The sequence below is a fragment of the Diceros bicornis genome, chromosome 31 (genome assembly GCF_020826845.1).
Source record: "Diceros bicornis minor isolate mBicDic1 chromosome 31, mDicBic1.mat.cur, whole genome shotgun sequence".
NCBI lineage: Eukaryota > Metazoa > Chordata > Mammalia > Perissodactyla > Rhinocerotidae > Diceros > Diceros bicornis.
The window spans coordinates 10,537,076-10,550,058 of NC_080770.1; the positions used below are offsets into that span (position 1 = coordinate 10,537,076).

The 12,983-nt window shown below is 59.0% G+C and overlaps 1 protein-coding gene across 3 annotated transcripts in view; it reads left to right on the forward strand.

Annotated features, from left to right (window-relative positions):
* Window positions 1-773: 773 nt before the first annotated feature.
* The window catches only part of AHNAK (AHNAK nucleoprotein), a 30,566-nt gene continuing 18,356 nt past the window's right edge, over window positions 774-12,983 (forward strand). Inside the window, exons 1-4 of one of the 3 annotated variants that reach the window (XM_058526673.1) lie at window positions 774-866; window positions 10,862-10,961; window positions 11,268-11,424; window positions 11,860-12,047. In XM_058526673.1, coding sequence (XP_058382656.1) covers window positions 11,268-11,424; window positions 11,860-12,047 — 345 coding nt within the window. In that variant the 5' untranslated portion in view covers window positions 774-866; window positions 10,862-10,961. Of the gene's footprint in view, window positions 867-913; window positions 931-1,759; window positions 1,834-10,861; window positions 10,962-11,267; window positions 11,425-11,859; window positions 12,048-12,983 lie in introns of those variants that run through there. The other 2 variants (XM_058526675.1, XM_058526674.1) reach the window with 2 other exon arrangements.

Below are 12,983 nucleotides of genomic sequence, written 5' to 3' on the forward strand. Positions count from 1 at the left end.
GCGAGCAGCCTAGTCTGCTCCCCCAAGGGTTGCAGGCCTGGCTGCTGTGTTGCTGCAGCAGCCGGAGCAGCACCGTGGTTCGTGTTGCGCTGGAGACCCTGACTCTGGGAGGTGGGGCGAGCGTCTCCAGGCTGGTTCCGTGGAGCAAGGGGCCAAGGGGGCCCCAGAAGGAGGGAAGGCGAGAAATGGGCTCGGCTGCAAGGAGCTTGGGAACCAAGTGAGGAGACTGGGCCTAGGATTTGAAGTGTAGTTGCCCGTGTTGAGAGAAAAACTCAAAGGTCTGCGTCAGGCTGGAGGTCGCGGCTGAATCACCCAAGCCCCCCAGCCGCTTTCAGAACCACTTGGTCCTTCCTGCAAAATGGGCTGATTCTCGGTTTCAGTCGTGACGATGAGCCTCGGGGAGCTTTGAGGAGTTTCTTGCCGACGAAACTACACACTGCATACGTAGGGGATAGATCCGGACCCGGGCTAGGGCAGGGGGCAGTGGAAGGGGGCAGGGGAAGGCAGCACTTGGGCCGTGCGGCGGTCTCCTGGTCCCCGCGCCCCCCCTGGGCCCTCCCCCCCCCAGCAGCCCGCTCCCGGGGCCCTCCAGGGTCGGCCTTGCTCTCTCGTCCCAGCCCTCCTCCGGCCCCGCCCGGCCCCGCCCTCTCCCCACAGCTCGGGGCAGACCCGCCCGCCCGAGCCGGAGTTACAAGAGCCGCCTCCGCGCGCGGGGGCCCGGCCACTCGGAGCAGCTCCGCCGCGGGGACTGCACCGCCCGCCCTGCCGGACCCGCCCCGAGCGGGGCTCGCCGCCTGCAGCAGCCGCAGCACCGCGACCTCGGGCCCCGTGAGGGCTATGGCTGTGCCCTGGGGCTGAGCGCGCAGGTAGGGGCTCCGGGCGCACCGTGGCGCGATCGGGGAACAGGACGCCGAGCACAGGAGAGGGGAGGTGGGTTGCAGGGCTTGGACGAGGCGCTTTGGGTGGGTGTCACTGTGAGGATTTGAACAGTTTGGAGCAAGCTAGGCAGCTCGGGGCCGCGCAGGGTGGCGACACGTCGAGCCCTGGGAGCAGAGCTGTGCCTCCGGAGTTGGGGCGCAAGTTGGGCAAAGTTGGAAAATCGCTCCGAAGCGTGCTTTGCTCCAGTCCATATTTCTCTCGAGGGCTGATTGTTGGCCCTACTGCACGGCGGGGCGCCCCGTTCCTGGCCTGGCGGCCCCTGTCCCACCCCCTCCTTCTCCATGGGGCGGTGGCTCAGCGCACTGCTCTGTTCCTATTCCATGTTTACTGGAGAAGTTTCCGAGATCGCGGCCGCGGCCCCTCGGCCCCTCCCGGTGCCCCTGCACCCCCGCGCCTCGCGCCCCCTCCGCTGTCCCTCCCCACTGCCGAAACCTCCGCCCCGAACTTCGCGTCCCAAGTCCTCCCGGCCCCACCCAGTTCTGTACTACCAGCCTCTCCCTTTCTGGTTCCTGGCGGCCCCCCTCGGCCCCCCTCCAGCTGCCCCGCCCTAGTCTTGCCCCTCCGTGTTCCCTGCTCCAGAAAACTCCCTTCTTCCTCTAGGTCTGCGGAGCCTGGAAGTTTGCAGCGCGCCTCTCTGCGGGGCGGGTGGGATTGGGGGTGGGGGACATAATTAGGGAGATTCCTGCACTGGGGTGGGCGGGGAGGGGGCTGTGCAGCGGCCCAGCCCTCGGGACCGCCCCTTCCCCTTTAGAGGCGGCGCTCTCTCCCCTACCCCACTCCCAAACCCGTCCGGGTGGGAGGGCCCCGCCCCAGCCCCTGGCTTGGCGCCAGCAGCCTGAGGAATGTGGTGGTTGGAGCCGGTGACTAATTCAAACCAGAACTCGGGGAGGAGTGGTGAGGGGCAAAAGGGAGGTGGGAGAAGGGGCTGCGTGTGGGAGGTGGGGGCTGGAGCAGTGCTCGGCGTAGGAGGAGGGCTTAGCTGTCCTCTCTGGGACCCTCCAAAGCTGTGCGCTCCCGGAGAGAGGGCCGGGGGGCGAGGTCCTGCCGAGGAGTTGGAAAGGCAGTGTGCTTAGGGTGTGTTCAGAGAACTGTGTTATGTAAGGCTTTCCCATGCAGGGAGAGGGTGTGCAGTGTGTGAGAGCCTGGCTCGCCCCTGGCTGGGCTGGGCGCCCCTTGCAATGCCAGGGCCGGGGAGGTGGAGGCGCAGCCGACCTCGAGGGGACATGTGGGGTCTGAGCGGGGCTGGCTGTGCCCCTTGCATGGGAGGGGAACGGAGTGTACAGATGGGGTATCTCACAGCTTTAGCCGGGTCCGAGCACCAGGTGGGAGACTGCTCCGGCACCTCTGCACAATGTGGCCACCGAGAATTGTGTGCTAGTGTGTGCTCACGCCTTTCACAGGGTGTGGCTGCTGAGAGGTGGTGATGAAATGCCCCCAGGGAGCCTGCAGTCGCTCTTGAGTGCCCTGCTCTGTGGAGTGGATTTGTGGGAAGGCAGGATGGAATCCTCCCATGGCAGTAGGGTCCTTAAGAGAGTGACCTGGAGTCTCCGGAGGAAAAGGGACCCAGATATTTACCTCTGTGTCCCCAGCACAGCACTGGGCTCCCAATAATTGGTTCTGAAACAGTTCCCTCTGCTAGAATCCAGCCTCTGATCGCAGGGACCTCATGCCCTTCCTCACACAGCCTAGCACATGACTGGGGTGGGGTTGATTTTTGTGGGACACACGGTGATCCGTGGGGGCTATAGTGATTGGTCAAGGCGGCGGGGGGGGGGGGCGGAAGGAGGGAGAGATTGAAGGTGCCATGGAAGGCATTTCAGGGCCTCCACAGCTGTGCTGGGTCTAAATTAGGGGTGCAGATTCTGCTTTGATTCCCTCTCTCTCCCCCTGTCCCCCAAGAGGGAAATCCCTGAGGCAGGGAGTGGCACTCACTTCCTTTCTGATGCTGAATGGGGAAGCTTCCTCCTCGGCCTGCAGGGATGATGGGCTGGGCTAGCACATGGTAGGCAGAGCCTGCTGAGTGGGGAGTAGAAGGGAACCCCAGGCTTAGGGGTACCTCCTTGCTCTGTGCTGTGAGCTGTGGGATAAGGTGGGAGAGGATCAGAGACTGTAAGAGCTGGGCTAGAGAGGATGCAGGGTCTAGGGGGGTTGGAGACGGGGATTGGAGGGTGTCTGAGCCCCTCTGTAAAGCCTTGTCTTTAAGAGGTTATACGCAGGTACATTGGTCAGGGAACAAGGCCACACAGGCAGCTACAGAAGTCATACGGGACTTAGTGCTGCTGATAAGGAGGCCCACAGCAGCGATTCAGGGGTCCTCCTCTGGGCAGCTCCTTGAAGAGCTGACCCCACAGAGCTGAGGACTTGGTTCAGGGAGTGAGGCTACAGGTCCAGGGCTCACGGGGGGACGCGAGAGCGTGAACTGTGGGAGACTTGTGGAGGAAGAAGGCCAGCTTCCGTCAAGGGCAGGGAATGGGCTGGGGGTCCCTGGGGTCACCTCAGTCTCAGGGAGGCCCTGGGTGGAGGTGTCTGGACACTGCCAGGCTGGATTCTTTGGCTCAGCTTGGAGTTGGCTGCCTGGCCCTAGCAGAGCACACCACCCAGAGCCTGAGGAGCTGGTTGGAGGGGTTGGGGCAAAGCTGTGGGGGTGGAGGGGTGTGTGGGGCTCTGGGATGTGGTCATCACCTTCCAACTTGGGAACCGCCTGGGGACAGAGAGGCAGACCAGGAGAGCTAGTCTGACTCCTGGTGGGAACTCTCCCCCTGCTGGCTCTCACCCTGCCACCACTCCCAGATGCCCCCAAGTTTCTGTCCCTGGAGCTGGGCTGACCGCGTGCATGTGCACACGAGGAAGGGAGGTGGCGGCTCAAGAGGGTTTATTAAAGATTTTATTTATTTATTTTTTCCCCCCAAAGCCCCAGTAGATAGTTGTGTGTCATAGCTGCACATCCTTCTAGTTGCTGTATGTGGTTTAGAATGTGCTGTTTGAGTTGGGCGGTGGTGGCGGTGGCGAGTGTCTAGGACCTTCTGCTCTTTGTCCCCCATGGGTTTCATCCAGGCTCCCGGAAGCTGGCATTTCTCTGGGCTCTGATTGTCCTGCTGGGCTCCCAGGCCTTCCTGAGCAACCCTGGGCGTGCCGAGGAAGTGTGGGGGGCCACAGCGGGGCTCAGCAGGAATGTGTGTGCACAAATTTTGATGATGCCCCCTTACTCCCTGCTGGCCTCAGTTCCCACCAGGCTGGGCTATTGTGGCTGGAGGTCTTGGGTCCAGGGGTCCCCGTTTCACTGTGGCCTTGAGTCCCTGTGACCGCTAGTGTCCCAGCAGCCAGGTGTGTGTTATTACCTGTGAGAGGGGGTCCCTCTGGCTGTGCATGGTGGTCCTGGCATTGCAGTGGGCCAGGATGTGTTACCTCTGCTTGTGTGTGGGGCTTATAGTGCAGGGGACAGCAGTGGGACCCTGTCCTGGTGGTGAAGGTTTCATGGGGGCTGCAGGGGCTGTAGGTAAGGACTGAAGTAAGTTTCTCCATCCTGGACAGGTTCCGGGCACTGGAGTTTGTGTTTAGAGGCCCGCGGGAGGGTGAGGACAGCCCTGGGAGCGAGGCCCCACTGAGCATGGCCCGAGGAGGCGCTGCGCAGGGCGGTCAGGGAGGGGCATCCTGCCCTGTCCCCGGGGACCGGAGCGGAGGTTCTAGGGGAAGGGGAAGTGCCTGGAGCTGATCCCAGCTTCGTGTCCTGGCTGGCCTGGGGGGCGGCTCTTTGGCAGCCCCGCCGAGCGCCTGGCCCCGCGCCCCTGCACTAGCGTGGCCTGACCGCTGGGCGGAGAGCTCGGCCGTGGTCAGCGGCGGGCGGCTCCCAAGCTGTAATCTACCCCCAGGGTGAGACAGAGTGTCCTTCTTCACCCCGCTCCCCGTGGAGGGCGCCACCCTCAGAGTTGATGTGTTAATCCCAGCGGTCGTAGGTAAGGGGCAGGTGTGGGACTTCCTACTGCAGAATGTAGTGCTGCCCGCAGTCCCCTGTGATCAGGGGAAGGGAGAGTCGCTCTTGGTCAGGGGAGGGAGAGTCCCTCTTCCTCCCCGCTGGAAGTGAGAGCTTGAAGCTCTGGGGCTTCCGAGCTCGCTGGAGAAGTGGGAGGAAGCCGTGCATGGCCAGGCAAGAGGGGTGGAGAAAGGTGTCAGGGAGGAGCCTAGAAAGCAGCTGGCTGGCTGGGGTGCTGGTGGGGCTGCCCTGAAAGTTGAGGTGCAGAAAACTACAGCATGATGGTGGGGGCTGGGAGAAGGGGCTGACGGGGAGGAGAGGGCTGGAGTGATGAGGCTGGAAAAACTTCCTCCTGCTGGAGGTTGTGGGCTAGGCCAGCGGTTCAGTAGCAAGGGAGTAAGCTAGGCAGGTGCACGCAGGTAGAGGGAGGCAGACTCTCCTCCATGATGGGCAGGGCCTGGGGCTGCTCTGACAGGCATGGGTTGTGAGTTAGTGAAGGCAGGAGCTGTGGGCCTGCTTTGGGCTGTGAAGTGGGCAATGGGGCTGACAAGCGTCTCCGTGTGCATGCGGTGTGTGCTTCCTTGTGTGTCTTTCTCTGAATGTCTCTCCAGTGCTCATGTCACCTGTGTCTTGCAACACGTATATTTAATTCTCCCTGTTAATTCCACCCCCAACACACGTCGCATTTAAGCTGAAAGTGTCCCCTTGGGGTGTACTGCCCAGAATCAGCTGAGTATAAAGTTCTTGATGCCAGCTTAGATTCTTAAGATTGCTTCCAAGTTCTACTCCAGTTAGAATAGGGCGTGTTGTTTTCTAGGTAGGGGGCTGGCAGCTGCATACGTGAAGGTCCATTTGGGCTTTGGCCCCGGAAGAGATGCCGCCCCTGTGTTTCTCCTTGTTCCTCTGAGACGAGGGTCTGCCTGCATGGCTGTCCCCATTCCCCAATGAGTGGAAATATTTGCCTTGCCCTGCTGGTGCCTGTCTCTAGAGTGGGTCTGGTGCCCCCCAAGCCCCAGAAGGGGTTGATTCTCTTGGCCTTCCCCTGCTGGGGCCCAACAGAGTCTATAGGTGAGCCAGGATCTGTGCAGCTCAGGATTTCTGACTCCTGGGGATACATCGTCGATGAGCCCCAGAACCAAAAGGCTGCTCAGATCCTGGGCTCTGGTATGCCTGGGACTCTGCCCATTCTGGGTTTGCTGTCCCCAATCTGGGCCAGGACGAGGCTGGTGTATCGGCAAGGGAGGCTGGTGGCCACTTTCCCTCCCTTCTGTGCTTGTGGCCCTTGGTGGGTATCATTGCTCCCTGGGTGAGCCTCCTTCGGCTCCCTGGGTCTCCAGGTCCCTATCTGAATCTCAGCGCCGCCCTTTCTATGTGTTTATGTCCCTCTCTCCGAAGCGTCCTGCTCCCGCCATGTTGGTCTCCTTCTAGATGTGCTTGGAGGCCTCTCCATCTTCCTGTGGGTGTGTCTCTCTGGCTCTCACTCTACCGTCCTCCAGTATAGGTCTCTCTCTTCTGTGTATCTCTCTTGTGCATCTTTCTCTGTGGTTTCTCATCCTGTGTGTATTTATTTGTGCCCTTGTCCCTCTACCTGGGTAAAGACTGTTGGCCTTGGAGTCAAACTTGGGCAAGTCATCTTACCTCTGGGGGCCTGTTTTTGCATCTCTAAAATAAGGATATTAATTCTTAATCACGTAGGGTTGTTTGGGGATCGAATGAGACCCCAGGCATGGAACCACAGCACGGAACCTGACACACAATAGGAGGTCTGCAAAGTTCTTTCTCTCAACCTGTTGAGGCTTTTCTTTCAACGTGGAACTTTCTCTTCCTCTTTGCTGCCTGGCGAGTGTTTATACGAGTAGATCGCCCTTCTGGGTGTGTCTTTCTTTTCTTTGAATATCCCAACCCCTCATCCTGGTTATGCATGTCTGGGGCTTCCCTCTGGTGGAGCTCCCTAGCTCTGGGGGTGAGTCATTTCATTCTTCTGGACATGGGAGCTGCTTCTCCCTGGCCTGGGTATACGGTGGGTTGGTGAGCTCGTGCATGTGCCGCTGTGCTGCGTGGAAGGTTCTTTGCTGTTGGTGTCTTCCCTACCATGGGTGGAAATGCTTCTCTCAGAGTGTCACCTCCTGTGTCCCACCTCTGCTGGATGTGTGCTCAAACTTGTGCCCCTCTGACATATCTTGTCTTCAGGTTTGGTGCCTGGAGGCAGTGAGGCTCAGGGTGTGTGTATCAGTTCCTGTCATCTTGACACTGATGCTGGCCGCAAGGCTGTCTGGCTGCTGCAGCAATTAGGCTGAACCCCCTCCCCAGCTGACTTCATACTGGCTCTTGGGAGGAAGGGGCTGTATTCCCTGGGGGAAGTGGGTGGAAGGATGCTCCTCTGGAGGTCACACCTGGCAGAGAGCGTCTGCCCAGGGCAGGGAGTTGGCTTCTTGGATCTGTCTGGGTGTTGCCCCCAGTCCACACAAGCGGCATGGGTGCCTCCTCTTTGTGGTTGGAGGGCGAATCCTCTTGTGGTTTTGAATTGACAGGACAGGCTCGTTCTTCTCTTGCTGCTTCTGGCTTGACTTACACTCTGTCCCTGCAGACTCAGATGTGCATCCTCTCAGCCTTGCAGCTGGAGTGGCCTCACCGTCTCACTCCTTTTCTGCCCTCTAAGAAGCCTTCTGCCTTCGAGGGTCTCCACTCCAGCCCTTCCCATTACGAAGGATACTGTGAACCAGGGTCAGGTGGACCATGGGGCGGGTAGCTAGCAGACCTGGGTCGGGAGCCCCAACACCCTCCCACTCTCACCTCTCTGGACCTCACTTTCCCCATCTGTAAATAACAGGCAGTGCTTCCCATAGAACTTTCTGCACTGGTGGAAATGTTCTATATCTGGGCTGCGTAATAGAGTAGCTGTGTGTGGCTGTTAAGCTTTTTTTTTTTTAAACTTTATTTATTTATTACCCCGCCCCCAAGCCCCAGTAGATAGTTGTGTGTCATAGCTGCACAGCCTTCTAGTTGCTGTATGTGGGACGCGGCCTCAGCATGGCCGGAGAAGCGGTGCGTCGGTGCGTGCCCGGGATCCGAACCCCAGGCCGCCAGCAGCGGAGCGCGCGCACTTTAACCGCTAAGCCACGGAGCCGGCCCCTGTTAAGCTCTTGACACGTGGTTACTGCAACCAGTGAACTAAAATTTTAATTTAATTAATTTAAATGTAAATGGCCATATGTGGCTACCATGTTGGACGGCATGGCTCTAAGGTTTCTTCTAGCTCCAAAGGCTTATGACCCTTGGCTGAACGGGGAGAGTTCCCCAAAGCTCCAAAGACCCTGCTTTGGGTAGCAGCGGGGCAGAGCCTTCAGGCCCTGGGAAGCCTGGCTTCACCTGACTTGTGCGGGAGGAGAAGACGGACCATGTGGGCTTGGTACAGGCTCCAGGGATGGGAGAGACTGAGGGCTGGGATCCAAATGCAGAAAACAGGCCTTTGCCACTGTGGCCTCAAATTCCCCCATCAGCACCCCCATGTCAGCCACCTGAATGGCCCAGATCAGGTCAGAGAGGAGGGGAGTCTTTTCTGGCTGTGCCAGGTGGGGAGGCCCGAGCCAGAGCAGGCTGGGTGGTTGGCAGCCCCACCTGGCCGGGAAGCCAGCGGGTGCCCTGCTAGGACCAACCTGCAGCCTCGGGTCCAACGGCTCCTCTTCTCGTGGACTGTGGATGCTTCTCCTCTCAGCATGGTCTTCTCCCCTCCTTGTTAGGTGCCTGGGTCGAGGCATGCAACAGGTCCCTCCTGATCCTCCACGCTGTGCTTCCGGGGACTCCTGGCCTGGGGCTTCGCCCTGAGGAGCTGGCAGGGAAGCCGACTGCCTGTCCCCACTGGAGCCCCAGCCCCTCTGGCCCCCGGGGATCTGGCCCATGAAGCACTTTGTGGATCAGTTTTAGGCGTGACCCTTTGCATGTCTGGAGCTGTTGCAGCTGCGGTGACTCATTGGGGAAGGAGGGAGGGTGGGGCCGAGATGTGGGCGAGGGTGAGCTGGCTCAGCACCAGGATGCGGGGCTGAGAAATGGGGCCCTGCTCAAGGAGGAAGAGGGTGCCAGGGCGACCGGTGGTTTCACAGATCAGAGAAGCCATTGGGCTGGAAGCCTTTTTCCTTCTCTGCCTTGCCTGGCTCCTTGTCTGCAGGGCTGGCTTCTCGGTGCTGGGCGCTGGGGGAAGGTCCCATTTAAGTTCCAGCTTTGCTGTTTCATGTTGGGAAGGGTCACTGTGACTTCCTGTAGCGGCTCCCCTGCCTGCCGGGAAGGGAGGAGGCGTTTTCCCTGGCACACACCTGTGCCAACAGGGCGCTCACCCATCAGCGGCTCTGCTGCCTCCTAACAGCACCTGTGGAGGAGGCACAATGTAAATACCAAATGTGTGAGTTCAGGTGGTGGGCGGACTGGGGGTCTATGTGGCTGTCTTTACTTGTGTTGTTAGCTGCCTGACATTGGAACTGCTAAATGCCCATGAATTTCCAAGAGACACAGTCCCATCCTCAGAGGCAAACTCTAGCACTTTCAAGACCCCATTTAGCCTTCTGGAACATTCTGAGGCTAAATTGGTCACGCCCAGAGCACCTTGCTCGTAATTTATATCCGGGACAGGAACAAAGTCCTTTAAATCTCCACATCTGGCACATAGAGTGCATTCAATAAATGTTTAGCGGGTGCATGAAGCAGTTAGGTGACAATCGAATGCAACGTAGAATTCAGGGCTGGGCTCAGCTGCGACTGTCCCTTGCTGGTTTGCTCTGAAGGGTCCAGTACAATGTTGGATGTACGGGAGGTGCTTGGGATGCGTGTATTTATTGATTGGTTGACTTATTTGTGGATGTAAACAGCTGTAGGGCGGGGCTTTGGGCGAAGTTCTCCATGATTTATGGCCTCCCCTGCACGGTTTCACAGATGTGCTCCTGGATGACGCTGCCGCCGCCATTTTGTGTGGGTGGCTGTAGGCTGTGGCTGTGTCCAGAGTCCTGCCTTGATGTCTTCCCGGGGCGCCTCTGCAGCTGACAGCTCATCCTGTGGCTGGAGGGCATCTTTGCTCCCAAGCGCCTGCACCTATGGGGGCCTGGCTCAGGGCCCAGCGTGGGCAGCCAGATGGGCCCTGACTCACCACGTCCCTCAGGCAGCTTAGCTGTACTCCTGCCTCTCGGGCTTGGGCTGGTGCCTGGGGGGGGCTCTGCCTCCTTTGTTTAGCTGCTGCCTGTGGCAGGGCTCCTGGAGCTCCTAGCTGGCGAGGGTCCCCCAGTCCTGAGGACTGGGTTAGACAGGGTGACCCAGAGTCACTGCTTGTCACTGGGGAAGGGAGGGCACCACTATCCCTGCTCTCAGGCCTGCCAGTTACCCCCAGTGTGGGAGACACTCTGAGCAGTGTCCGTCCTCTGATACGATGTAGGGGAAAGAGTTACAGGCTCAGAGCCCGAGCATAGTTGCTCCCTTATTGTGGACCCCAGGCAAATTGGCTTCTCTGAATCTCAGTGTCTCCATCTGTAAAATGGGGACAGTAACCTCTCCATCTTGAAGCTGTTATAAACAACCTGATGAGAATGTATGTGTTGTGAGGCTCCTGTGCGCCAGAGCTTTCCACACATGCTCTGTCTCTCTTCTTCAGTCCTCACGGAAATCCTTTATCATCTCCATTTTCACGATGAGGAAATGGAGGTTCAGAGATGTTAAGTGACTTACCCAGGGTCACCCAGCTGGGAGGATGTGGAACTAGGATTTGAGTATGAGTCTGGCCTCCTCTAAACCCCCTTTCTGCCACCCCAGGCTGGAGAGTCATGTGTGGATGGAATTGATAACAGTAGTAGGGGTCGAGGTTTGGATGTGGCCTGGGGAACAGGACATCCAGCCATCCCTGGTGTGGCAGCCGGTCGGGGTTCTGAGCAAGCCGATTGTTGAGAGCGAGCATCATTGTGAACTTTCCCCTAGGCTGTGTGACAGATTCCCGAGGAGAAAGACTGAGGAGAAGAGAGGAAGGAGGGGCGGGCTCCTGGCAAGGCATTGGCTCCTGAATTGAGTCCTGCAGAAGGTCAGTCGGGGGGTGGGGTGGGGGAGGAGAGAGGTGGAGGTGATGGGATGGGGATGGTGGAGACCCCCTGTGGCATCAGGAGGCAGGGCCCTGGGTGGAAGGGATGAAGGGCTGGTTTCCTCCAAGGCTGGTTGCATCCACTGTCCACTTTCCATATTCTCCGCTGTGCCTTGAGAGCAAGTGGACAGCTTAGAGACAATGCTCCACTCCCCGAGAGTTCACAGCACCAAAGATCCCTGGCTTTCTCATCCCCTTGTGCCCTCGCGCCCCCACAGTCCTGAGCTCCATTTCCTTCCCTCATCCCAGATGGAAAAGGAGGAGGAGACGACCCGGGAGCTGCTGCTGCCCAACTGGCAGGGCAGCGGCTCCCACGGGCTGACCATCGCCCAGAGGGACGACGGCGTCTTTGTGCAGGAGGTGATGCAGAACTCCCCTGCGGCCCGCACTGGGGTGGTCAAGGAGGGTGAGTCACTCAGGGCGCGGGCTGGGTGCTGAGTTGTGGTGGGTGCGGGTGGCGGGAGGGAAGGGCAGGGGCCAGGCAGCAGTGGGCAAGTGGCTGTGGAGGGCCCAGTCCCGCAGTGTCAGGATGGTCAGGACACACCCTGCCCTCCCCTGCCTGCTCTGTGTCCCTCGCTCAGGGTCCTTGGGAGAGATGGCCATGGGGGATGGTGGAGACATAGTCCTCAGTTCCGACGCCACCACTCACGAGCTCTGCTGCTTTGGGCAAATTAGTTGGCCTCTCTCAGCCTCAGTTTCCTCATCTATACAATGGGTATTACCCCACCTGCCTCGCAGAGTGGTCATGACATGCACTGGATACAAGTCAGCACCAAGCAGTTGTGTGTTGTTTTCCTGAGACCCTGGGGGTCTTACCCGCTTCTTGATCCTCCCTGCTCAGGGGACCAGATTGTGGGTGCCACCATCTACTTTGACAACCTGCAGTCAGGCGAGGTGACCCAGCTGCTGAACACCATGGGGCACCACACCGTGGGCCTGAAGCTGCACCGCAAGGGGGACCGCTCCCCTGAGCCTGGCCAGACCTGGACCCATGAAGTCTTCACCTCCCGCACCTCCGAAGTGGTTCTGGTGAGTGCCCCATGGCCCATCTGTGCCCTGAGCTCCCCCTGGCCGCACCCACCTGCTGGCCCTGCTGCCTGAGCCTCTGTCTGCCTGCTGGATCTCTGTTGTTACTCCTTCTCCAACTGTCACCCCTCTGCATCCTCTGTGGAGCCAGTCTGTTTGTTCCTATTCACGTGTGGCATGTGGCTGATACCGCCCCTAAAAGTCTCCCCTCAGTCTCTTCAGAGGGCCCAGCGTGGGGACCGACTCATGCTGTCTTGTCCTAGATGCCAGGAGGAAGGTCGGCTGATTTGTAAGAATCTTTGAAATGGTTTCACAGGTGCCCAGCTCTGCCTCACAGATACCGTTTTTCTAATTCCAGAGGCCTGGACTCATCTGTGAGTCAGAGACTGGGCAGCAAAGTTGCCTGAGGGACGTTTCTCTGCTCCTTCTGATGGCTTGTGTATTTCACAAATATCGGGTTGTCCAAGTGAAAGTGTTAATCCAAGCGCCACCAGTCTCGACAAATGCTTACACTCAACAATGCTTTCCGAAGGGTCCCTGGGAGGATTCCCCCTCTGATTAGACAAACAAGCCAGTGAGTTGAGAGTTGAGAGCCGAAGGGTCAAGTCAGCACAGAGCTGGTCACCTGGAGGTGTCCCTGAGACTGGAGAGGCTAATCTGAATCTAGGGTTGATTGTAAATCCTTCTCCCAGACCACATAGTCCAGGAGTCTACACCTTTCCTCTCCCCATGGCTTTGCTTTGTTCCTGGAGTTTTCCCCAATAATTTCTGTTTTCCTCCTGTGATGTGGCTGTCAGTCCCTTTCTTCAGCCTCTGTGCTCTGCCCCAGGAGGCTCTGTGGACCTCCGTTATGGTCCCGGCTTCCATGGGAAATAGGCAACCGTGTTGTTGGCTGGGCTGTGGCCGGGCGTCTGTGACCCGGGCAGACTCTGCTGCAAC